This window comes from Nomia melanderi, chromosome 12 (assembly GCF_051020985.1).
Source record: "Nomia melanderi isolate GNS246 chromosome 12, iyNomMela1, whole genome shotgun sequence".
Lineage (NCBI taxonomy): Eukaryota > Metazoa > Arthropoda > Insecta > Hymenoptera > Halictidae > Nomia > Nomia melanderi.
In genome coordinates, this window is record NC_135010.1 from 10,063,084 (window position 1) to 10,090,056 (window position 26,973).

The window sequence follows — 26,973 nt, forward strand, 5'->3', positions numbered from 1 at the left end:
CAACGCACACACTATTTATATACTCAGAGGCTCTTGTCTCACTCGCACACTTTCTAGAACATTCTTTCATCACCGTGCATTAACTTCACATATATTTGGAATATTCTAGATTCTTAAAAAGAACATTATTAACATATGGAGAAAATCAGGATAATCTAGAATATTCCAGCGCTTTGAACATTCATTCAAACCGCGCTCACACACAGTCGCGTCATTCATCTACTGCACACACATTCATCACTCAAATACATCCATTCCCACACTACTATTTCTTCTACAGTAGAATCTCGATTGCAGAATTTAATTAGGCGTCCGAATAAATGTAGAAAAAAATTTTGTAAACTGTGTTCGTGGAAGTTAAAAGTTCGATTTAGTCGTTAGGTAATTAAGAGTCTTGTGATCGAGATAGTGGAAAATAATGATATCATTTACTGAAGCCCTGTTGTATTCCTTGCTGGAAAAGTAACGTTTCGAAAATACGGGAATACTCTGACTGGTTGTAGCATTCTTTTTAACGAAGAAAGAGAGGACGCGAATAGAAGCAAATTGCAACGAGAAGTTTTCCAATTACCTTGCTCCGCAACGGACTCAAAATGGAGGATGATAATTTCCAAGTTCCCATACACAAATTTAGTATCGCGTGACATCGAATATCACGGGAGAGGACCTCCGAATATTCGCGGTATGGAAAATGAATCAAAATAATTGAACCAATCGAGACCGTATTTCTACCGAAATTTCGATCACAGTATACCACAAATTAAAAGTGCTGGAATCATCGATACTCCGTTGCCGCGGCTACATTCGTGAATACCCCTTACCTTATAATATTGTAGCTTCAAGCAGAATTTATAATTTAAAATTTATTATTATTGATCGCAAAATATTGTCATTAAATAAATTACAACGTTTTCGTGTTACGAATGCCAATTCTATAAATATCATAAATACAAACGTTACAAATTAATAATTATATAAAAAATGAATTTCCGTTGATTCTAAATACAAACAATAACTTTGTATCATTTATTTATATATGAATATATTTTCCCATTGAAAATGCTTCGAGCTGTTGGCAAAACGAGTGGAAAAAAGCTTTCAATTCAAAGGGTTAACGCTAACCGTACTTCAAATTCCGCGTTTTCTTTCATGTAATTTTATATTAATTCCTATATTGTCCAATTAATTGGCTCTTCAATTTTCATCCATCCTTTCGTCTCTGTTTCCACTGAAAGAAATTTATCACCAGATGAAGATTTCTAGACCAATTTAACAGTTAATGTCGTTCATTACCAAGGATCAAAGCAAACTATTTCGCTGCAATCAATGCATTATCTTCAAATAAAATTTCCACTCGAAGTCGAATGGACAATTTTCTCTGTCGACAGTAGAATATTACACGAGCTTAGTAGCGGAATTAAATAATAGCGCCAAAGGGGTTAAACGAGAGAAATGCTACCACAGGCGCACAGGAGTTTAAGAATCCGAAAGACGTTTCTTACCGTATGAAAAATACAAATGGAGTCTCAGAGCCCGGCAGTCTGTTCCCCGCGGAGAAATATACAGTGTCCTTTCGGTTTGGCCATCAGTCGGACGGAGTGGGCGTCGTTCGTTCCATTTGGGGGACCGCGAACACCTAGGACCCCCTATAAATCTCGTAATCCCGCGTGTCACGTTACGAATACGAATTTTCCTTGTGAACCCCGCCGTACCAGAAGGATCGCGCATTTTTTATATTAAAGGGGGATCGGAGCTATCCGAAACTTACTCGCAACGTAACGCAGACAAATTCCTGGCCGACCGCCGTCTCCCTTCGCCGCTAACGCCTGCACGTGCGAGAATCGCTCACTCTTTCTTTATGTAATTGCCCCGGTGTGAGCGTGCACGTACACAAACGCGTGTCCCGGCGATAGGGGTGGCCACCCCCCACGAATAAAACGAATAGCTTTTAGCTTATTTATGACGCCATTTTTGGGATTGCCCGTGCAAACTTGCGGTCTATGATTTTCGACGCTCGATGAACGAGGGCGGGGACGCCGAGGGTTCCATCGAGCTACGTTTAATGAGTCAGTTTGTTTATGACGAGCGATCGCGCCCGGTCTATTCATACGGGGAACGTTTAATATGGAAAATGAAAAGCTTTCACATTCGAACGGGCAAGTTATCTCGTTACTAAATGGCAATTTGGATTTTTAGATATTTTCTTTCGTAAAATGAAAGCTGTGATTGTTAAATTATTCTTTTATGGACAGAACAGTTTCGTTTACGAATTTTCCTGTTGCAAACATTTCTGCTTCTAAATTTTCCTATTACAAACATTTCTGTTTCCAAATGGTCCTACAACAAACATTTGTTTCCAACTTTTCCTATTACAAACATTTCTGCTTCCAAATACTCCTACAATAAAAATTTGTTCCCAAATTTTCCTATCGCAAACATTCCTGTTTCTAAATTTTCCTATTATAAACATTTCTGTTTCCAAACACTCTTACAACAAAAATTTGTTTCCAAATATTGCTATCGGAAACACTTCTGTTTCCAAATCCTCCTGATGCGAACATTTTCATTCCCAAGTTTTCCCATTGCAGAAATTTTAACTTGCACATTTCTCTTTCGTAAAATACGAACCAAAAGAAGAAGGGAACACGCATTATCCTATAGAAGACATTACAACGACGCCAAGAAGGGCGACTGAATTTCCAGCTGCGTCTTAAACCACCCCCCGGCTCCGCACCGAGACAAATTCCGCGACACACCGAAACGACCCGGCGCGGAACGATCGCCGGACGGAAATATAAATAATAGAACACGCCGGGCTGCGTCCAAGTTTATTTCCCCGTCAGGGATCACCAACCCTTCGCAAAGGCGAGCCACCAATTACAGGGCGTCCTGTGTACGTGCACACACGTGAACGCATCAAGGGAGTTTACGCGACGCTTCTTCTCTCTCCGCGACATGTAATACACTTTTGCGTCGCGTGCGAGGGGCTGCAACCCCCGTGTACCCGTATCCTCCGCCATGACTGCCCTCCGACGATTCGATACGCTTCAGCCTTCGGGAATCGCAGACTCGAGATTTTCCCCGCTTCCAACCCTTGGAACGAACGAAAATCTCTTCCCCGAGAGCAGAAAAAGTTTCCACCCCGTGACCGACACCCGCGGGAAAATGGCAAGCGGCGATCGAGCTCGTGAGAGTCCGGTGATACACTTTCAGTCTGTGAAAATGCATTTATTACGCGTTGATAGAAAGGAGATACTTAAAAGGAATGCAGGTTTAATTTACTAATTTTCTATTTTCTGCAGTACGCAATGTGGTGTCCAACATCTCAATTCAATATAGATAGTTTAAAGAACTCGATACAAACACTCGACAATTAACCAGTATTGAGAGCAAAATACACAGCGAAAGATTTCCTCCGTCTCTATACCTTTGCAAGTACCAGCTTTCCATCAAAAATACTTATTTCTCACTTCCAACCGTTTCATAAATACGCAAACAATTGCTCTCTCAAAGAAGGGGTCCTCCGTTTTTCCTTGTATCTTTTTCCTTCCCTTCCATCGAGTAATATCCAACGAAGTCGAACTTCCACCCCCGTTTTCCGGCGAATCGCGCCCGCGCTTCGTCTCGCCGTTCGTGGATATTAAAATTGACGGAGGAGAACGTAGAACGGACGGTTTTAATATTGGAATATTCGCGGCGTCGCCGTGAACGATTAATCCTTCGACAAACTGCAACTTGCGCAAACTGCGAAGTTAATACTGTTTCGCGCCAATGCCTGGTACTCGCCCCGAGGACCAGTCGTTCCGGATAAAAGAGATCAAAATGGAAATTATTCCGTCGAGCGAGTCTTCGAGAAAGGTCACGGGAGAAAGGTGTTCCGCCAGGAAACGGTGGCCGACGGCCAGGAGACGAGCAATTCCATATAAACAATATCGGGACTGCTCATTAGCGTGATGTGTCTACTTAACGAAACTCCTCCGGTATTTAACGTACTGTAGGGGTAATCCTGGGATGTGCCGTCGCAATGACCCAATTACCGCACTCGTAAAGTGCAACGGCGCGAAACGTGAGCCACATGAAAGCCGTGAACACCCGGAAACTTTGTTAGTCCCAGTCTTTCGACACGTTAAGAGCAGTACGAGAGCCCCCGCCGCTTCCGTCCCCTCGGTTCGTAATTAGTTGAGCCCCCTTAATGCGCGCGGATACTCGAAATATTCCCGGCGTAAAATAATTATTCGCGGGATCGTTGAATCGGTCCCGATACGAGATGCTTTATCACGTGCACCTTGTGAGGGACGCTGTAATTGCGACTCTCGGTTAGGTCCGACATGAAAATGAAGCAAATCGACGTTAATCCATCCGATGGAAACTCAAATGAAATGCAACCTACTCTTCAGGATCGACTAGTAACTATCATTCCAGTAACCTGTTATTCGTCAATGTTCAACCTTCATCTTAACACACGCCTTTCTAAACAATACTTTATTCTCATCATAGTATACTTCTGAAAGTATTAACCAGTTAACTGCGTTTGACAAGTATACGCGTCAATGATACTAATTCTTTCAGCGATGAATATTTATTTTTCAGATACATATGTAATTTTTGTTCGTTTTGCTTTAGCTTTTCGTTAGAACATATTATAGATGCATTACCTGAGATGTCTGAAATTAAATTCCACAGTTAACAAGTTACAGGTAGTAACAAACATGTACCGCAAACTTAAACTACACTTAATATTCGATAATCCTCAACAATCCTCATTTTAGCAGTATGCTGAAACAATTCCAAACACCCCCAATTCACGAGTCTGATCAAAAGTCTATCCCACAGATCGATAAATTCAAAAGGGTATCGCAGTCAGGATAAACGAAACTCACATGGAAAAACGGCCTGGGCGGAGTTCGTCCCCCTGGAAAACTTGCTAACCCCAGAACTCCCATCGAAACGTTCCATCCTTAAACCGCGCGGCGCCGATGGAGACAGACACCGGGAGCAATAACGAGTAGAGCCAATTCGCTCGTTTGTCAGGCTTAGCCACGCTCCGCGCGGGGATGCGTACAAATATGATAAGCTCGCTCGTTTAAGAAAGTTTATCGTGTCCCGGGCACGCGAAAAACATAAATTTCAACGGGTAATCCGGGACAGGGTGAAGTTAGGGGTGTCTGCGATCTGTCGATTTGAATTCGATTATGCCAGAGGACCAGGCGCATCGGGCTGCAGAGGCAGCGTGTCTCTCCCACGGTTCGGAACTTAAAAAGCCACCGGTTTAAACGTGCCAGCCAGCCAGCCGGCAAGAATAACGCCGGAATAACCGGCGTTTGTTATTGGATGAAATATCAGCTCGTGCATTATTCAACGGAACGCGGCCCGGGTATCGGTGTTGGTAATTCAATCGAGATTCTGTGTACCTTCGCGGGCCGAGTCACGGTTCCCGGCCGTTGTTGCCTCGGCTAATTAATACGGCGAAGTTGGACATTATTTCGGACAGGTTATTGGAGTAATTTCGGAAAACACCGCCGCGCTTCTGGCCGACGGAGCCACGCGCCGAATGGACCGGATGACGTCCGCCCGCGCTGCCGGACATCACGGACGAGCAATTTCTGTCATGGGATAACTACCGGTAATGGGAAGAAGTTTCGTTGATAGCGTGAACACGGTGAAACGGGAATTTAACAAACTGCTGTTGGAACTGTTTCACCGGATGAACTTTTGTATTTGGCTGCCGTCGAAGAGGTATTGTGAGTTATCGCAAACGTAGAGTATTGCGATGAAGAACTGGTGTGTTTGAAGTACTGTTATTGTGCTTCGTAGGGGTAACGATAAAGAACTGTTGACTATATGACAATTGGTTTTCTCAATTTCTAATCGAGTTCCTTTCGTCGATAGTTCTCAAACTCATTAAGTAATTTATTAACCCTTAGCACTCCAGATGGTTTTGTAATCTATCAGCAACTAATTTTTATAGTATCCCTAGAGAAAATGAAAAATACTATAACATTTCTTCGATCTTTTATTTTCCTTAGTGCAAAATTCGGATGTGTAAAATCTAATAATTGTAGGGTAGTTTCTTTAAGATTCATTAAAATATCTAACATTATTCCTGGTGTAATATTGGAGCCCACAGAGTTCAAAGGGTTAAGCACATCTAAAATATACAGTGAAATTTCAGGATGACGCATTTAATGAATGAAAAGTTAATAAGTCTGTTCGATAAATTAAGGGAATAATCCCCATGCGAATTCGTAGCTCGACCAATCTCCGTTTCACCAACAGAATCGCGTCGACTTTCGAAAATTCCGCTGGACTCGAGCTACAGCGCAAGGTAGTCCGATTTCCGGTGGAAATCGATGGACCGCCGAAACAGAGAAACCCGGCGAACGTCACCTGGCTCGTGTTTCGGCGGCTGATGCGTTATCAATAACGCGCGGACGGTTCGTTTGGTGAATTATAGACGGTCCGGGGCCGGCGGTAACGGATGTCGTTGAAATTTTCACCGCGTCCGCGCCGCGGTCGGGTAATAAGATATAACGGCTATAATGTAACCCCCTAATGAACCAGTGTGTTTGTTAATTAAAGTATCGCGTGGCCGTTAAACGCGCCGCGTTGTTTATAAACGGCCGCGGCCCGATGATTTCCATCCCCGGCTGTCTATTATCAGCCGAGAGATTACTTTTATCAGGCGCGCCGCTATTTTCGACGATAAAAGGGCTTTATCCCGGAAACCAGCCGGCTTATTTTAGCCGCCCGATTCCCCGGAACTTACGGCCGTTATTTTTATCGATGCCCGCGGAATTACGTGGCCGGCCGGAGGGTTGCTACCCTAGCAGGTTCGTTCATCGATCCGCCAATGGGAAGAAGATCGCATTGATGTCCGCGCTAATTACCGCGCAACCAGCCACTAAGTTATTTAGCTTACACGTGCCGGCGGCCAAGCGTCCTAGGGGATGATGCCGAAATGGACTCGGATAAAGACGAATCCCGATTGCGAGTGACCGGTGTATTTCGGTGATCGCGGCGCGACGCTCGCCGAGAGACGTCGGACACGGAGTTCGGGTGGTTCTTAAGTAATTATTGAAATGGACTGACGTTATTTCACAGCGAAATTAATTAAAGTGACAGGATCGGGATGCTAAGAGTGAATAGGGCATGAGAAAGAGGACGTTCGCGTGAATAATTCCTGAAGTTTGGAGTTACGGAGCTTAAAATACGGTTCAAAGAAGGGATGATCTAACTATCGCAGGGTTTTTGAATGTTTCCGCAGCCTTTCCTGCAGAAACTTGAATTATATATATCAGAGTCTTGAATAATGGAAAGATAGAGGATCACCGATCCATGGGTTAAATAATTAATTCCTCTATTCGAAGCTCACTGTTCCAGATACAAAGGACCGGCGTCAGTGCGGCATCGTTCGTCTTCGAGGAAATTGAATGAAGACCTAAAGGTCTACGGAAGTAGATCGATAACTTTCAGGAGACCAACGACATCGGACTGATCCGAAAAAGTTAGCTGTTACCAGTGGAATAACCGGAAGCTGGCGGGACTCGCGGCCGGGGACCGCAAATCCTCTTCTTTCGTGTACCACGTCGGCGACGAGGTTACTCGACGACGCCCACCAAATACGTGAACTGGCCGTGGGCTTCCAGCGGATCCTGCGAACCTCGAAATTACCTACTTTCAGCCATCTTCTCTCCCCGGGCCGGTGGGAGACGAATGGAGGGCCGTAACGGAGCAGACAGCCGGACTAATACCGCCCGCTTTACCGTCTCGGCGGAACCCGTCCTAATGGAAACCCGGGACACACGGAATCCTAGCTTTGACTAATTTATTTGTCGATGGTCCAGCGACTCGTGCACACGCGGACACCGACGGCTCGTCCTTGGAGTCTTTGTCTTAACGATCCGATGATTCCACCTCCCTGCGACTAATTTCGCAGCACGGCAGGGTTTATCCTCGATGGGGACGTCGAATTTTGGAGGATGAAGTTTTGCTGCTACCTGGAACTAAGGACATCGGATTAGTTCGGAAAGAGACTGTCGGGTGATAGCGTTCCTGCGATAAGTGGCCGGAATTCGTTGAAGCGATCGATGAAATTGGGATAGGTTAGGTCTCGATTCGAAGATTTAGACGCGGAGAATCTAAATTTATTTTCGAACTGCACTCCTAAATCAATCGTTGAGAATGTAGATATATAAATATAGAATTATAGATTCCAAGTTATAGGATTATAAATTATCAATCCCTATTCAGGTTATCATAGAACTATTGATGTTTCAGCTGTAGCAAGGGTGCGATCGCTTGGTACAGTTTTAACATTAGAACTACCTAAAATTCACTTTCTGAAATCCCTCTATAGAAACTTTAAGAGAACATCTATTGAGACTTCGATTCATCATTCAGTTTGCGTATTTACAAATGAATTTCTTTAATAGCCCAAAGAAGCATCTGTTTTTAATGATTGCGAGAAGAAGAAGTCAGAAACGTTCGGTGGTCCTGGTATTAAAAATTAACTACTAACCCAGACACTTACATTTTTGTACGCATCATGTTACTTCAAGCTAGGTATATTTCCAGTATTCCACGGTGTCTGTCATTTCGTTGCGCAGAGTCATCATCGACCACCCCTCCGACGTAGTTCCCAACGGGGCAGTTGATTTACTCCGCGCGCCAGGAGGTGGTACCCTCGATTCCCTCGGCGCGGTCACGGCCGACGGGGGTGAGCTCTCAGGCATCGGTCATAACGATGACGCCGCGGGATCATTCACGGGCCGCGTGATTGATAAACCGAGGAGCCGGGTTGATAAACAAACACTGGCGCGAATCGTGCGCGCCAGCGGCCGTCGATAAATCAGAAATGTTTTCGAGAGCCGGAGAAGAAGAGCGACGACGAGAGCGCGGATATCGGTGTTTTCGCGTGTTTCCTGTTTCCCCACGGTTTTATTGGGCGCCGATTCGCCGACACGGCGCACCGCTCTTCGACGTAATTGCTGTGAGAAATGGAAGGCTCCACTGGCACGGAGCGTTTCACCCCTTGAAACGATAAGCGCCCTCCCTTGTCCGGTCGCGGGTTTCTTCAGGTATTAACCTTTTCAAGTTGGACACCCAGTTTGCCTGGATATTCAGTCTTATCCTCGTATCTACGTATTTCAACTATTGTTTCTGTCATTGTTTATGATATAATAGTGTCACATGAAGGTATAGTGGTTCCTAAGTATCCTTGAAGAAATTACTATAGCGTCATCTATATATTATAATAGCTCCGTCAATTACTTTATTCCAAAAAGTAGATCAATAAATTTAATAATAGCCCTAAACGATTATTTTACTTAAGACAATTTATTATTCCGATTGCAGTCACTGCTCTCGAAAGACTCATTAAGACATTTTTACGCACTGATTGTTAATATTCAACAAACGGTTCAATAACAGTAAGTAAACTGTTAAAACTACAGGTCAATATAACTCATTCCTGATTTCTTTCTGCAATGATTAAAAAGACAGGTTCTATGAAAAATTATTCAAGAAATTTACTTAGCAATACGCAGAATGAATTGTAAGTAATCACAAGTGGCTTTCGGGCGAGAGCCGTGTCCAATAGGAATTCGCTCCCAAAGACTCTTCCTAAGCACACGTCAGTATCAGTCTGTCTAGCCCCTGATGAAGCTAGCTGCAATGATGGCGAAACGTTGGGAGCAAATTCCTATTGGACAAGGCTGAATGTAATTTTCCAAGCCGTGGAAACATTAAAGCTACAATCGATGTCTCGATAGATGCACCCTTGAAGTCGCTATAGAGGAATTTCAAAAAGTCAATTTAACACTGGATCTACCGGATGAGTCGAAATGACCAAGTCCTAATTTAATTTTTTCCAGTTATTCAACGAATAACAGATGCTTCTCTGAAAAAGTAGTAGAGAAACTGGTTTAGGAATACATAGACTGAATTGCAAAGCAAATGAAGTCTCAATAATTGCACTGTTGAGATTTCTACAGAGCAACTTCGAAAAGACAATTGAACCGCTCGGTGGTGTCTTAAGCTCCGATCGCGTTGCAAGCATCCTAGGCTCTCGATCTCGCCAGCAGAGCATCCGCCAATTTCGCTCGATTATTCCGTGTGTGCCGCGTCGCGGGGGCGTGTGTCTGGCAGGTGACGGGACGCGGATTGTTCCGTCGCCGAAGGTTTTTTTCTGCGCCCGGTTTCGAGGGCTGGGAGCGCACGTTCGGCCCGGTGTTTTCATTAAATCGTTGCCATTCCGCTCGACAAAAATTGAGCTCTTCGGCCAGCTGTTCGGCGTGTAACAACGAGCGCGCGCGGACAGGTCCGCGGAGCGTTAATTGCGAGCGAAACGCGGAACGGGGGAGAAAAAGTGTGCCAGCGGGGACGCGAGAAACAGAATCGTTTTCATTTCACGCGCTAATAAAACTCGCATCATATATTCGTGTTAACGAATCGGTGAACGCCGTCTGCGGGAAATTGCCGTCGATACGGTTCAATCGATACCGAGGAAAATATCGGAGGAAAAACACCTTTCCGATGGAAAACCTGGACGCCGCGCGTGTCATCTGCGCGCGAGCGCCGCGTGTTTCATTCCCCTCGGTTCTAAAATCTGTAACAGCTCGATGGCGAATGTATGGACGACATCAATATTTGGTATTCAGAATCAAATATTCGTGATTTCTATTGAATTATTTCATTATTCGAACGGGAAAAGATAATAATTTTCTAATTTCTGTCTGTAGTCTCCTCTTTACAGTTATTCAGTGTATAGGGATTCTTCCTTGACGAATTATGTACACGCTGAAGCAGAAATTAATTGAAATCAAGAAAATGCATTGCTGTAACTTGTACGATAAACTAAAAACCAGTTGATTTAACTGTAACTCCTTCGCCGAATTGCTCACGAAAACTTTGATTTCGCGCGAAGCTCCGCAGCCTGCTCGCATTCAGAGGTTTCCTCCGGCAGCGAGTCTAATCCCGCGGCCGTATTCCGAAAATAACGTAACAATACGCGGAAAAAGGGAACCACGTCGCGAGAGTATCGCTTCATTAATATCCATAATGGGTTTCCGAGCGCAGCGTCCTCGCAAAGCAGAAACAATGAACATTCAAAGCCGTACTTGGCCTCCGTAGCATCTGTCCGCGCGGAACAGTGTTTCCCAAACTTATACGATCCAAGATCTACTTTCAAAAGCAATAATTTCCATTTAAGAAACTACAACTTGCACAGCGTAGCCCTGTAATTCGCATAAATTCACCGTACACGAGTTTCCAACAACCGGAACACTTTCGACAAGCGTACAAACGGTATTCCAAAAATTCTTCGCGATCCCGGAAAAATCAACTCGCCCCTTACGCTTTGGGAACCTCTGGGTAGCCGGTCAAATGAGAATTTAATTAATGTAATGCTTCCGGGGACGAAGGTATTCCCGGTGACCGCGGAACACGACGTGCCGCGGGCGGTTCCTGCCGATCAGGACCAAACGAGATGGATTCACCGGGCCCGTGTAAGTCTATAAATCCGGGGATATGCGTCTATGCATCGGACGCATCTTCAGTACGCCGGGCATCGTGCCGGTGCACCCCTATGTACCACCTTTATCCCGGATTAACTACACGCTGCAGGGCTTGCCTGCTTGCTTTCGATCCACGGCTGGCTACGGCGCGTTTCTATGGGCGCGCGCGCGCGCGTGTGTGTTCCGGCGAAAAAACGGCCAAGAAAAATGGAAGGCGGGGCGGCTGTGCGGGGTGGTGTCTGGGTGGATGGGAAAGAGGACCCGTTCCAGACGCAAATAGTCCGGGGGAAAAGGAAAAGGCGCATCAATACGCCTGTTGATGCTCGATGCAACGGTAATGCGCGTACGCGCACCCGCTCTTTGTCCACGGTACCTATTTCCCCTTTCGAGCGGTGTGCGCCGATACTCCTCCACCCAGGCCGGGGCTGTTTTCATGCGAGTTATACTGCTCGCTCGCGGAGGGTTATTGATACGCTTTCAGCGAAGAGAAAGCGGGGCCGGCCCGCGTCTTTCCGATGCGGAAGAAGACGAGCAGCGTCTGCGCTTCTGCCCCGGGAAACTGATGGTACGCCACTCGAATTTGAGGAGTTACGAGGCGGTTTTCCTCCAGTATTAAATGGAGAGGAAATTGTTCCGGGATGGTGCTCTCCTTCGATATACGAATGCCGGTGGGAAGGATCGTTTCCGTTTCATGGTGTTGAGATGCTGTGTTTGTGGGTTTAATCCGTAATTAAGGTATGCAGGGTACACGTGATGTAGGATTGGCGAGCATGTGTAGATTATATTGAGGAGAATTGGAGGGTTCGGGGGAGAGAGATGTTGAGTTAGTTTGTTGGACATCTGAACAGGTATTTTATCTTTGTATCTTTGTATCTCAGTATCTTTTTATCTTTCCATCTTTTCATCCTTTCATCTTTCCGTCTCTCTATCTGTCTGTCTTTCCGTCCTTCCATCTTTCCACCTTTCTATCTTTCTATCTTTCTATCTTTCCATCTTTCCATCTTTCCATCTTTCCATCTTTCTATCTGTCAATCACCAATTACATCAAAAATACTCCAAGAATTCGCAAGAAAAAAGAAGTCCTATTATATTCAGTTTCCGCAATCACATCGAAGTCAACCCCTAAAATGCTGTAACCTCAGGAGCTTAGATTTCGAAAGGTCTCCCATTTTAGCGAGAGTTCCCCATTCGTAAAACTTGTTCCTCCCAAGTTTCATTTCCTCTTACCTTAACGAATGGCACGCGTGTCCTTAAATTATTCAACTGGTCCTGGACAACCTGATGGCGGCCGCGAATTATTAAAATTTTCCGGCTCAGCCTCCGTCGACGTTGACCGCGGCCGCTGGGTGCGATAGGGCGGAAGCATTCCACGCTCTTCCCGCGAGCGAGGGAAAAAAGGGAAAGAAAGGCGGGGACGAATGCGGAGCCCAGAAGATTTGTAGCCGGGACTGCGATATTTATTACAGGCGGCCGAGTCATCTGTAAACATAAAATAACCAGCTGCATCGCGTGCGCGGCCGCTTCCCGGCCCCCGTTTGCACGCGTCGGACCAGGCTGGCTTCAATTTCCTTTGAGCCGGCCGGCGCGAGCCGGGAATTTGTCAAAATGAAATATCCAAATCCTCGTGTATATTAAAATATTCCGCGAGACGAAGATGGAAGCCGCGTTACACAGCATTAGTGCTTTGATATCGCACGCCTGTCGTATCTGGTATACTTTCGCGCGCCACGGGAGGTAACTCCGTCGGCCATTTTGTCGGAATTTTGACGCGTAGTAGCGGCGCGTATTAGTTTAGCGGACGGACGTTGAATCAACGATTTATTCGGAATTGTTCCGTTGAATTTGAATTTTGTAAAGCGATGTATGGTTTTTGTGTTTTTGTTTAACCTCTTGACATGCGAATAATGTTTATTTAATTAAGGAATATCGATCGGCAATTCAGCGCGAATACACAGTTCGATATCAATGATTGTATAAATTAATATACCGTTGATAGAAGAGAATCGTGAACGTTTTTCACGAGAAAAATTAAACGAAACAGATGTTGCAGCTATTAACATCTCGATATTGTCAACGTTTGAAATGACACTCGAAACAAATGACATCTGTTAGACATTATAGCATGCCACGGGATTAATCGTTCTCTTCCTCTCGTTCTGTCATTTCAGCATATTGTTCAGCCAATTAGAGCTGATACGAATCTAATTGGATAATCATGGAAGACGTAATTACGAGATTATCAGCGGATGCTTGGCACAGGTCTTCCGTTTTAATCTTCCTCTTTCGTATCGCGGGAAGAATAAGTTCCCGACGAACTTTTACAGTCGTGTGCATCGTCGAGTTGTCTTTATTATGCACACAGGCCGCATCTGCTTTTCTTTGCAGCGTCTTTCAGAGGTGGATTAAATTATTCTGTTCCGTCCGTTCATATCGTGGACAGATCTCGAGCGAAATAAGCTTAGCGAATCCTCGCTCTGAATGATGTAACACGGTGTAACGAAGACTCTTAACAGGGATTTACAGGAAGTAACGTTTCGAAGGAAGTTGAAATATGGGAACTGTTTACAGACCAAGAATTTAACTCCACTTTTCCGATGTTTCCAAATTATAGTTCTAAAACAATTCGTCTTTCCTATCCTATATAATTCCATTAAATTTTGTTACTTTACTTTTAGCCGAATCAATTACTCTGACAACTGAATCGCTCATAAATTCCTCGAACAAACACCAAATCGTTCACAGGGATTTCTATATTACCACTTTTCATGTATTTCTCGATAGATCATCAAACAATATACACAATCGCATCGAACTTAACGGTACATATATTTCAACGATTCATAGACTTTACATCGTGCGTCACGATGGAAACACTTTCCCTGTCAATAAATAACGCATAGAGGAATTGTACAGCTTATCGATCACAGTATTGTATATACAGACAAATTTTCAGTGAGTAATTAATTACATAGGGAACCAGTCTGACGTTGCGTCGGTTAATACTCTTCGTGGCAATGATCATTAATACTCGTTTAAAAGTAAGTGTAACTGCATTAAAAAAAAGAAAAAAACAGAAATGTTTCCATCGTCTCAAACCGAGTCATTCTCAATCGAAATAACATCTAACTCACTACTCACGTGTTTAACCGTCCGTTTATGAGCGGCCCGTCCAGTCGCGTATGATAATTGTACTATGCACTTTTGTACGCTAGGAGAGAGATATAAATACCCCCACGACTTCCTCGCCGTGACCTAAATAACGTGTCTCGCGTATAATCACATATCCTTCTAAAATGATTCTCTATCATGGCACGTTGTCTGCGGAATAACGCGACGTCGACGGCAATTAAGTTTCCACCGGAAACAAACGGGGCTGATATGGTTAACCAACTAAATACGCTCGCTGGCGCGCATGACGCGGCAATACTGTGCAAATACCTGAGTATGTATATAATCGTCCGCTTTCTCCTAACGGGAAACGCATCATGCAGCTGCGGAGTGTGTTGTTATGACTCATCCGCCGTCCAGACGACAGATAACGCGGCGAACACGCCAATGATAGCCCTCGACCGGCAACAATGAGGGGTAATTAAACGCGTTAAAAATTCATTAAACGGATACGCCTACACGCGGAAGAGGAGAGAGGCACGGAGAGACCGGATGGCAGACACTGAACACGATCGGCCGTGTCTTATCTATGTGTCGGACGTCGAACACAGGATGAACGACGAAATTATCGGGTTCGCCGATACGCTGTCGACGGGGGTGACTGAACAATGAGTCGTCGACTTGTCGGACGAATCAATTTTACGGGAAATTGACTCGCGGATCCGACCTCGTCCGCTTCGAAATTCGTCGATGAGAAACGCAACCATCCTCTTCTAGCTGTTCCATAGTACCCGGGTAGCATAATTCTTTGCTCCGAATTCTTTAATGACAATTTTGGGGTCGTTGAAGCTGGACGGTTCTTAATAACGAATAGCTAAGTTCCTTTCTTTATTAGATTAATGAATGTAATTTAAATCTAATGAACAGAATCTGTTATCTAACAGTGCCATTAATGAATGTAATTTAAATCTAATGAACAGAATCTGTTATCTAACAGTGCTATTTCCATAATAGCTTCTTAAGCCGCTAAAGACATTACTTCTATGGAACTTATCGATCTCTAAATGATTCATTCAACTACTGAATTTCGTTTATATTTCCTTATGTGATATAATGTTTTTAATGTTCTACGTTATATTTGTAATTGTTCATAGGTTTGGATTATACGCACGCCTACGTCGAGTTACCTTCAGCTTAAATTTGAGTTACGTTTATGCTAGCAATAGATCATGATTTTCTACCGCGGCGACCCAAAACACCTCTGAAATGATAAATTCGGACCAAAAATTTTGCTGCCTGCGCACCGCATTATATTCCTTCTCTCTTCTTCCCTTTTATATATCGCTTCCGAAGCTTTCAAGCTTCCGAGATCGTCCGACAGCCGGTTCCCAGAACTTCTGAGAGCTTCTCCGTTCCTCCAGCGTTCAACGTGCGTAACCCTCTCTAAGACGGCGAGTCTTGCTCGTGCTGCTTCGACTTCCCGATGTTCTCCGCCTCGCACACCGTGTCCGGGAGTTTCGTTCCCAAAGTTTCCGGGAATATCAGTGACAGAAGTCCCGCGGACAGGCCCATACATCCGAAAAGAATAAGCGGCAGCTCGGGCATGACTTGTGCCTGCGCATCAAACGAACGATGTGAAACAACGGGAAGCACGCGGCCCTCCCTCGAACGAGGGTGATTTAAGGACTCTTTCGGGAACTGGGATTCTTCGTAGAGATAATGAAGTTAACCAACCACAGTGAGCGAAGCTATTCTTCGTGACGATGACTCTGCTCGAGGCTACGGTCGCGAGTCGCTACGTCGTTAACACTAGAACTGGATCAGGCAAGAGAATTCGTTTCGGGTTTCTTGTAGCTGTTAACGCTAGAATTACGGGGTAGGTCAAAATGACCCACACCTAATTTCTTTGTTTTCAATTATTGAATAGATAACATGCTCCCCTGAGAAATTACTAGGGAAATTGATTTAGTAATAGACAAACTGAATTGCAAACTACTTGAAGTCTCAACAGTTTCACTATTAGAGTTTCTACAGAGAAATTTCGAAAAGGTAATTTGACTGCTTGGTAGTTTTAGTGTTAATGATAGTTGGTAAATTCTCTGGGATATTGTCAAATGAATTGATTTACTGATGTTCGTCTTAAAATGCAAGGAAACCAATTTAACTGTGCGGTGGAACAGTTGTACTAGAGATACGTGGATCTTCGCTTTGTCTTTAGTTTAGTAGTGTATCTTGGTAATAGGAAAAGAGTTAATTAGAAGGAAAGAGCACATACAGTATCGTGAACGTAGAAGAGATTCGACGGAGCAATCAATTGAATATAAAATATCGATAAGAAACCGTTAATCACGAATTGTATGAGAGGGAAATTAACCGGTTGATCTTTTCTGAAACGACGAAGCGACCTTTCGTAAAGTTTTCGGTGTCCAGTGCTCTTTGATGTTTGAAATGCAGCCTCGAGCAACAAGCGGTTACCGTTCCTATTGGCTCTCTACTGGATGTGGACTCTCGCGGCGGCCAACTTACCAAAAGAGGAGTTTGCGGTGACAATATTGACCCCATGCGGCCGGTCATGCTGCAAATTCCAAGGAGGGAGTGCCTCATGTTCGTGGGGAACAACTCCGCCGTATAAATGTAAACCGTGGAGAAGGACATCGTGATGCACCATTTACCACCCATGTACAGAATCAAGGGGACGAAGCTCCAAGAGCCTATGAAGAATAAAATAAACATACTCACACTCTGTTCATCTCACTTCGTAAAAGAATTCCAATTCCTTCAATGCTAAATGCTTCTTTAATGTATCTGAATGCAGAAACATATTAAAAATAGAACAATTTCATTTATTTTCCAAGACTCTCGATTATCGTTTTACGAATATAATCGTCTTCGCTTTATAAATATCAACTCTGCGAGTCTATCAAAAATCCAGAGATAGACTCTTCCAATAAAGATGACATTTCGGTGCTCGCAAACACCGATAGAAGCGAAAAGGTCAGAATACAAAAACCGACAGAGTAACAGGATTGAACTTTAACCCAAACCCGAATAACATATCGGACGTTCACCTGATGGCACGAACTGTATCGCGAGGCAGAAGACACCGCTCAACAAGAACGACGAGGACAGAGTGACCTTCCGACCCACGTAATCGGTCATGAACCAAGTGAGAAAATATGCCGGGATCTCGACGATGGCTACCAGTATGAAATTGACGTATTTATCGCCGGCGAAGGCCACCGAGTTCAACGACAATCCGTAATAGACGAACGTGTTCGTTAGCCAGCAGAACGAGCAGGCCACCAATCTGGTCATCATCACCGAGCTGCCCAACACCTGCATAAACGGACTCCTCTTCTCAGCCGCTAATTGCTCCGCCTGGAAGAACGATCGATCATTTTCGACCGGGAATCATCGGGACACCGTGGAAAAGAAGAATGATCGATATATCGTCGTTCTACCTTCTCAGTCTTCACCGTGTTCAGCTCCTTGAACTGACTGATCGCCTCCTCGGTGACGCGCAGCCCGTTCATACGCGCCATTTTGCGATAAATGCTATCGACCTTGTCGTGTTTCCCATTGGCCAGTAACCACCTTGAACACGAGTTCGTTATCATTCGTCTGCGACACCTTTTTCCTTTTATAGAGACTCTCGAAGAGAATCTCGGCTGGGAAAATGGATAACTTCGGCTATCTTTATTTATTCGAATAACGAAGTTATTCCAGTTTGGTTAAACAGTCGTTATTGCCTGGGGTAAAATATGCAGTCTAAGTTATTCGGAATAAAGGCTCAGATAACGTATCTCGAAGTCGTCAAGATCGGTGAGGGATATCTAAAGTAAATAATCACCGAGTTACATATGCATGAGAGTCACGGTTGCGCGGAGTCGCGGATCCAGATACCCTAAAATATTAAGCCGCCGGTCGCGAGAAACGATTTCGTATCGAGCCGGTCCGGTTAATTAGAGCCGCGGTCCCAATCAACGGGAATACACCGGTGACGTCAAATGACTGGTTAATTGGCCGGATGTCGCGGCGGCGACGACGACTTCGCCGGTCGTTAGGGGATCGTTCCGAGATCGTTAACGAAGCCCGCGAGCGATGCGAATTAAATAGTCACCGACCAAGAAATTACCTGACCGATTCCGGGATCAGGAACGGCATCAAGATGGCGAGAAGCGCCGGCCCGTACACCAAACGGAGGGTGAAACGCCAGGATCTCGTCCACATCGCGATCAGTCCCAGCAACACTTCACCCACCGCGAACAAGCAGCTGGTAATCGTGCTGGCTAAGACTCTGCCCCTCACCCCCGCCATTTCCATTCCTGAAAATTAATGCGGTTCCTACTGCGTTAAGATTTTCCGAGATAAGCTGCATGCAGAATAGATAAACTTATATTCTTGGTAAACGCATCTGTCGAGATCACTGATACCTTGTAAATACTAGATCGGGGACTTGTATAAAATATGGATTGTAAAATATTTTCCATAATATTTGCCGAAGAATACTATTCTCTTATGTAAAATTCTTGTATGAAGAAATTTGTATAAAGTAATCTATCAATCACGGAAATATATTCGTATATGCAGTGAAGTGGAGTGATCCGCCATTTTGTCGGACTCAGAGGAGCGTGGCCGCCATGTTTACGGCCGAGAATTAAGGAATACCGAGCGCAAGACTGTATTCGGTTAGCAATTAGAAATTACAAGTAAATCCCATTGTGGTACATTACAGTAGAAATAATTTATAATAGTTACGAGCATATAGCGTCAAACTATGATTAAATGCATTCAGATATCGGAACGTCACCGACGCGATGGATCGCCGACACGCGAAACAGAGTCGTTATTTATACCGTCATTATTCACGCGCAACATCTTCTCTTACTTTGGTCCGTTATTAACTCACCTAAAATAAATCCGGCGCTGTAGATACCTGCGCCGACGGTCGCGTCGATAAATTCAAACGCGAGGAACATCCAATAATTCACGGAGAAGGAATGTATCAGGCCGCTGATTCCGCTCAGGACCGTGGTGAGCGTCAAAATCGTACGTCTCCCGTATCTGGTAATAAAAAAAAAAAACGGATGAATAAACAACCGCGGCGTCGTTGGCACGCCTCGTTTTTATTGTTCCGTCTCCCGGACACGTGACAGACGGTCCCGTTCGCTCGTAGACGTCACCGACGTCCCCGACGACACGCTTTTACGGCCGCGCGGCCGCGTTCATTGGGATTGTTTTAAAGCGAATCGTTAATGCTCCCCCGCGACCCCGAGCCGGCCCACGACAATTTGTAACTTTAAAGGATCGTCACGGAACTACCGTCGAAAAGTACAGTCCCGAGCACTCCGCCGAATCCGAATTGGAAATTGTGGAACGAAAGTTTACACCGAGTCGCTGGCCGGGCTGCCTCGGGACCAAGTTTATTACTCGCCCAAAGTGTTCCTGTCCCGCCGGTGTAACGCGAAACCTGCGATCCCGCCGATTCTCGATTCGTAAGAATTCTTTCCCTTTGTCGGAGAAGCTTCGATTCGGAAGCTTAAGAGATTTTAAAGAACACAATAATCCGAAAGAATATTTCGACAATTCTTGTATATTAGAGAAGCTACAAAATTCATTGCTAAAAGACTTGAATCAACCCCTTGACCTACAATATCGTGTCACACCCGTGACAATTTTATACTGGATTACACAGAATTAAGTGTTACCAATTTCCTAAATATAAATTAAATATTTATCTTCTATTATGACTCATTAACCTTTGGGGTAAATATACAATAAGCATCAACATTCCTTTCTTTCCTAATAAGCTATTAACGATGAACTACTTGCGCCGATCATAGTTAAGAAAATTATATGGGTTAATTTGCAAGTCCTTCTGTTCTAAGTATGAAAGTATTCCTTTAAAACGTCAATAGAGCTGTATTCTGCTTAGTCTCGGAAAAATGCATTCGCGAATAATCCATTCAGCTGTAAGGGTTGCACGACGCGCCGATCGAACATCGTTAGCAACCAGATCCGGACTAGGGATTCTCGTTTCCTGGACTGGGATCCCCACCGGGACGGGCCGGGGCTAATTAAGAGCGGCCACTCACCGTTCCGGCGATTATTTCTCACCTGTCGGACACGTATCCGGCGAAGATCAGCCCGACGAATTGGCCGACGTTATTTATCGTGCCCACCAGCGTGAGCTTCCATCGGTTCGCGTCGCAGGTCAGACCCCACTGCAATGTAACAGGGAAACAAAGGAAAACCGTGAGTCACCTGGCCTCCGTCCACCTGCAGCCCGCAGAACACGATCTTACCTCGCTGAGTATCGTGTTCTCCGACGGATCGTAGACCCATGAGTCGCATTTGCGGGTCACGTTGCTGAAAGACTGATCCGTGCACTCGTCGGTGTGATCGCGGACCATGTAGCGAGTGCACTTGGACATCTCCGAGATATCCGGCACGGAATCTGCGGCCCATGGCGCGTCGAACCTCGTGTTATTGGTGTCCTCGCATTCTGGCACCAGACACCTGCGTATGAAATTCTGTCTTGAAGCGGTTGAACGCTTTGATTAATGCTAATTCCTTCAGCAAGTGAAGAGAACTGCATCGCATGCGGTAGAATCGTAGGATTCAAACTAACCCTTCGAGCTCTGCGGAGTTTTTCAGTCGATTCACCTTTACAAGACCGGTATTGTTTCATAAAAATAGCGGTTCAATTTTCTAAGCATTTAGTAGAAAGTTCCGTACGGAGCGCCGAAAGTTACCGGTTCTCTAAAGGTGATAAGTCGCTGGTCGGTTAAGTTGTATACAATACTCGAAGCGTTAGATTTTTAGCCGATGATTCGTGGCAACTTGTACCGATGTTCGCGACGTTTCTTTAATATGTATGAAGAAGAACCGTCCCTGACATTGTAATGCAATCACCGAACCGCTTTAATGTTTGCATTAACACAGATTGAAAGTTTTCACGTCGAAAGAGTATCGCCGCTCGCGGAGCGTTGCATGTATGACGCAAGATAGCGTCAAAGGAAATTTACGCGAACCTTATGCATGGACAATGAAACGTTTCTGTGATAATCGGAATGTTAACAGTTTCGAGGGAAATCCCACGATCTCTTTCAAAGATTTCCCAGATATGTCTGGAACATTAGCATCGATTAATAACGATACGCCGTCGTTACACATCGGATAACAAGGCGGATCAGCGACCATAAAGATACACGAAACTAATTACCGCGGAACAAGATTCAGCGCAAGATTTTGCGCCGTTCGAAGCATAAATCTGTTCCGCGCAACCCCTACGAGCAGCGAGACGTGACGACGTTCATCAGCGTATCATTAAGTGATGCAACCCGTTGAGACGGGCCAAGATCCCGTAACGACACATAACCGGCGACCACCGTGCCGGAAGGGTTAACCGATCGCGCAATAAAGTGATCATTTTTACGAGGCGACGATTACATAATTGATCGTTCGATCGCGCACGGATGGCGTGCGTGCACGCCCGATCGTTTTCTGTCGCTCGTAGATCGCGATCGATCGTGGCAACGGAAACGCGTGTTAAGGTTGATTTACATTATCCGGCCAGACACCGGTGCAGTTCAAACAAAACATTCTTAAGGAATGAGGTAGGAATATTCATGTGTGAAATATTTCAAGCAGTTCGAGGTTCAATTTTTATCGGTACAAGGAAAAAGCCTTAATAAACATGAGCTGAGAAATCATTAACACGTTGATCGCCTCGAGAATTTACAGCGTCTCGTATAATATCGTACCATAACAAAGGCAAGTAGTGGAAGTACCTATTAACGTTTTCGTGTCGTAATTCATAAGTTATAGTATTATTAATACAATAATATATTATCATTAGTTACTCGTGTTACTGAACACTTTAATTAAATATCTTCTTGCGATTGTTTCCCAGTAATTTGCACGCTCCGATCGATGTATTAATCAAATTGAAAAAGATAGTATCATTTTAATTGTTTCTGTATATAATATTGTAAAGATTCTTTACGTTGTTTCACTGTTTAGACACCTTACTAATTATCCACCTGTCCCTCTTGTCTCCTACATTATTCTTTTCCTGAAACTACGTCAAAGCTATTCTCCTTCCGCATCAAGGCGCATCCGCCAGTCAGATTTTCATCCGAACAAACAAAAGACAATTCAACAGGCCTCGAGCAAAGTGAACGGATACGCTCGCCTCGCGGCGCATTACGAAAATGTTGCCCGCACGACTTAATCACCGTGCCATCTGAAAAAAACAGACGTTACCTGTACTTCACTTCGCCGGCGGTGAACACGTAAGCGAGCGTGAATCCTGCTGACAGGAACAGAGGCAGGCTGATTATCGAGAACATGACCGTTTGATAGTATCCGAAACGCTCGACGTCCTGCTTCCCGCTCCGGTCGCCCTTCTCCCCTGCAAGAAAGACAGATTTCCGACGATCGTTGATAAGACGACGATTCCCAGGGCGGCCTGGGATAATCCTTTATTCATCGTGCGTAATAACGGGAAGACGGGGTGGCGAGCAGGACGAGAAATAGGTGAAAAAACGAGGAGAATCGAAGGGAAGACAAGCGAGGGGAGAAAATTCGAAGAAAGAGGGGGGAGGACGGCGGGGAAGCGTGATCGGGATACGATAACATCGAAATTGGGTCGATGATCGTAAAACTCTTAATCCACCGATCAGATTCTACCGGGGCGAAAATTGAAGCCCGCTCGTTGACACGCGATATTTCATCGGACGCGAAAAAGGGAAGCGGCGCGGTTTCGATCTTCACGTGCACGTAATCGTGATCGATAATTTCCTCTTAAATCACGCGGCCGTTTTACGACCGGCCATCCGCCGAGTAATTACATCGGCAGGCATCAATTTCCCGTGAACGTCATCGCCGAAACGAAGATTCTGTCTTTATCCCTCCGTCCGCCATTATCGCGTTTTCGGCTCGCACCTATGTACATGGCGACCATGTGGATCAAGTGTGGCTGTGGTGCAGTTGATTACTAGTTCAAGGACACTGCTCGATACAAGTTTCAGGTTCGTTTCGGTGGATCCTTGGATTACTTTGAATCCTTAATCTTTCAACCCCTTATTGGAGGATACTTTAACCCTTTGAACTCTGTAGGCTCCAAAATTGCAGCAGTTATAATATGAAATATTTTAATGAATCTTAAAGAAGCTACCCTAGAATTATTAGATTTTTCACGCAACCATATTTTCTACTAAGGAGAATAAAAGACTGATGAAATGTTATAACATTCCTCATTTTCGCTAGGGATACTATAAAAATTAGTTGCAGTTGCTGATAGATTACAAAACAACCTGGAGTGCTAAGGGTTAATTCGTCAGTGATATTTAATAATCTTTAGATCGCTTGGAGTCCTTAATCTTTCAACCCCTTATTGGAGGTTTAATTATTTTAATTCATTAGTGACATTCAGATGTTTCCGATTTTGAGAATACCATCTGATATTTGTTGTTGTTCGTCGGAGAATCTTGTGAAATAATTGTTTCAAGGAAACTCTTGTTTCCTCGATGGAAGAATAATTGTTTATTGCAAATGTATCAATCACAGAAGCGATTCAAGCCTTGTATGACGTGTAAGCTGCGGTTTCTATCTGATGGTAGGCGTTGCCGTATTTGTGTTCAGTATTTACGAATGTGATTAGACGTAAACTCGTTCAACCGCGGCAAAAAGTGTACGTGACTCGTTATTTAGAATTCTTTCTCGAATGAATGACAATTGGGATTACATTATCGGTGGAAGGAAAAAGAGATCAGCCACGATTTCAAAATTGACTCTTTGCAGTTCTGTGTCAAGGTAGAATCAACATTGAGTTTCATTCCAGTGGTTGTTTACTTTAGTGATTTCAGCTGGAATCATCAATTTGTAATATCAAATATTCTCAAGTTAATTGGGACAAGATACACATTGAACATATTATTGACCGAAGTTACGTTGACACGATGTACGAAATGAAAATCCGAGGACACTTCGGGCCACAAAGGATTAATTAGCCGAAGCCCCAAGAAAACGGGAAACCGCGTTCTCCAAATGCGACGGCGCGTCTCGCGGAATCGGGGCCGGTGATTAAGACGAGTTACAACTAATCAACAACAAACGGGTCATTGGCGCACCACGTATTTAAGCAAATCGTTCTGGTTTAACGCCTTGCCCTATGATTTCTCTTCAAAACACTTGTGTCTCCAATTATTTACTAAGAAAACAAAAAGATTCCACGACCAGCTTCGCTCTGAAGCTAGAAGAAATAATAATATTTCACTATAATATAAAATTGCTAGCACAAATTAATTCATATATCAATTTTTTCAACAAAATTTCATCAAATCTCGATCGAAACTTAAATGTAACAGTTATAAGTAAAATTCCAATTAAAAATTGAATTAGGAATTTAAGATTCCCAAGTCATTCCCAATTCCTCATTCTACCCAATTGCTGACACAAGGGTTAAACTATATTCGAAATCATCGGCACTCCGTCTCCACCCCAATCGCGAAGTATGATTAGACCGGTCGCATACCTCTTCCATCATCCTTGGATTTCGGTGTCGTGGCCGGGGCATCGTCGCTCGAGCAGAAGAGCTTCATGCTGTCCTCCCCGTCGCCTCTTAGGCTGCGAACACAGAGAACAGAGAACAAATTCGAGAGTTATGCCGGTCGCCCGTTGTTCCTCGTTGACCCGGGCCGGAGTCGAATCGGCCAGCGAGCACCGCTCGCTCGCGGAAGCCACGGCGCGACGCAATTCCTCGGTGGCATTACATAAAACCGACCAACAAGATCTCGTTACTTTTACTAGACGAAAGTATATAGATCTAGGACAGAGAAGAGAGAAGAAAGAAAAGAGAGAAAGAAAGAGAGAGAGAGAGAATGAAATGGCAACAACTTTCACGTTGCCGTTTGACGATGATTTGCCCGAGGAAACAGTAGCGGAGAATAGGGACCGGAAATCCTCGATAATAGGCGGTCTACCGGGCGGAAATCAACTGAAAAATCCGACGGCGATGCGACGAGGCGCGGAATACAATCGTTGACACGGTGGCCGGAGAGAAACAGGCGCCGATAACAAAGCCGCTGGCCAGCGCGCGACGCGTGACTGCGTCGTGATCATGCACGTATACACACGCGGCCTGCGGCCGATGCCGATTTTCCGGCGCGCGGCTGCGGCGATCGGTCACGGTCGATCCGAGAAACCGCGAGAACCGATCGGCAACGCGGCGCGCGGTAATTATCAGAATTAACGCTGGAGCCTACCGTACCAGTCGAAATGACTGGTCGCAATTCCCTTGTTCTGTGATTACTGGTATCGTCGAATTGCTCGATATCAATTTTCTTGATGCGTTCAAAACGTTCTCCGTGAGAAACTGGATTATGTGTGAATGTCTTAAATTCTAGGCAATGAGGAAAGAAACGTTTACCACTCTTAGTATTTTAGTAGCTTAGTGTTTTAATGCTTTGGTGCTTAGGAATTTTGAAACTTTGGTATTTTGGGACTTCGGTGTTTTGGTACTTTGGTGCTTTGAAACTTTGGTACTTTGGTACTTTGATACTTTGGTACTGTGGTACTGTGGTACTTTGATGCTTCGGTACTTTGGTACTTTAAAACTTTGGTACGTTGGTACTTTGGTGCTTAGGAATTTTGGAACTTTAGTATTTTGGGACTTTGGTGCTTTGGGACTTTGGTGCTTTGGTGATTTGGTACTTTGGTACTTTGAAACTTTGGTACGTTAGTACTTAGGAATTTTGGAACTTTAGTATTTTGGAACTTTGGTGCTTTGGTACTTTGGTGCTTTGGTACTTTGATACTTTGGTACTGTGGTGCTTTGGTGCTTTAAAACTTTGAAACTTTAAAACCTTGAAACTTTGAAACTTTGAAATTTTGAAATTTTGAAATTTTGAAATTTTGAAACTTTGAAGTTTTGAAACGTTGAAGCTTTAGTACTTTAATACTTTACTACTTCACCGAAACTACATATCAACTACATTAAAGATCCGATAGCGTCAGTGTTCATCGGACGCGAAATATCGCATTGTTCCGTGATATTCCGCGAGACCGGAAATGCACCGGAGAAACTGCCGTCCTGTTTTCGAACCGGATTCCAGAGTCCAGCAGAGACGCGACGGAGAAGGACGGCCAGCGTCCTTCTGCCTGTCCGCGTCGCCACGCCGGCCTTCCACCGGTAAATGCCATTGACTTTCTAATGCGCGGGGAATCGATTCCGAAAGTGTTGCACGTCTCCGGGGATTCACGTTTGTCATGCGTTCCGCGTGTGTCCGTCACCTTGCCGATTCGGCCTGTTTTCACTGCCCTTCGATCTTATCATAGAACCGAACAG

At 44.6% G+C, this 26,973-nt stretch overlaps 1 protein-coding gene across 8 annotated transcripts in view; it reads right to left on the reverse strand.

Annotated features, from left to right (window-relative positions):
* Positions 1-14,320: 14,320 nt before the first annotated feature.
* The window catches only part of LOC116430810 (organic cation transporter protein), a 28,186-nt gene continuing 15,533 nt past the window's right edge, over positions 14,321-26,973 (reverse strand). For 6 of the 8 annotated variants that reach the window (XM_076372529.1, XM_076372530.1, XM_076372532.1 and 3 more), the window contains exons 2-11: positions 25,162-25,253; positions 22,890-23,037; positions 20,927-21,140; positions 20,739-20,845; positions 19,531-19,685; positions 18,757-18,946; positions 18,083-18,215; positions 17,690-17,999; positions 17,148-17,332; positions 14,321-16,235 (exon numbers count right to left, since the gene is read on the reverse strand). In XM_076372529.1, the coding sequence (XP_076228644.1) occupies positions 16,065-16,235; positions 17,148-17,332; positions 17,690-17,999; positions 18,083-18,215; positions 18,757-18,946; positions 19,531-19,685; positions 20,739-20,845; positions 20,927-21,140; positions 22,890-23,037; positions 25,162-25,253 (1,705 nt within the window). In that variant the 3' untranslated portion in view covers positions 14,321-16,064. Of the gene's footprint in view, positions 16,236-17,147; positions 17,333-17,689; positions 18,000-18,082; positions 18,216-18,756; positions 18,947-19,530; positions 19,686-20,738; positions 20,846-20,926; positions 21,141-22,889; positions 23,038-25,161; positions 25,254-25,523; positions 25,752-26,973 lie in introns of those variants that run through there. The other 2 variants (XM_076372533.1, XM_076372531.1) reach the window with 2 other exon arrangements.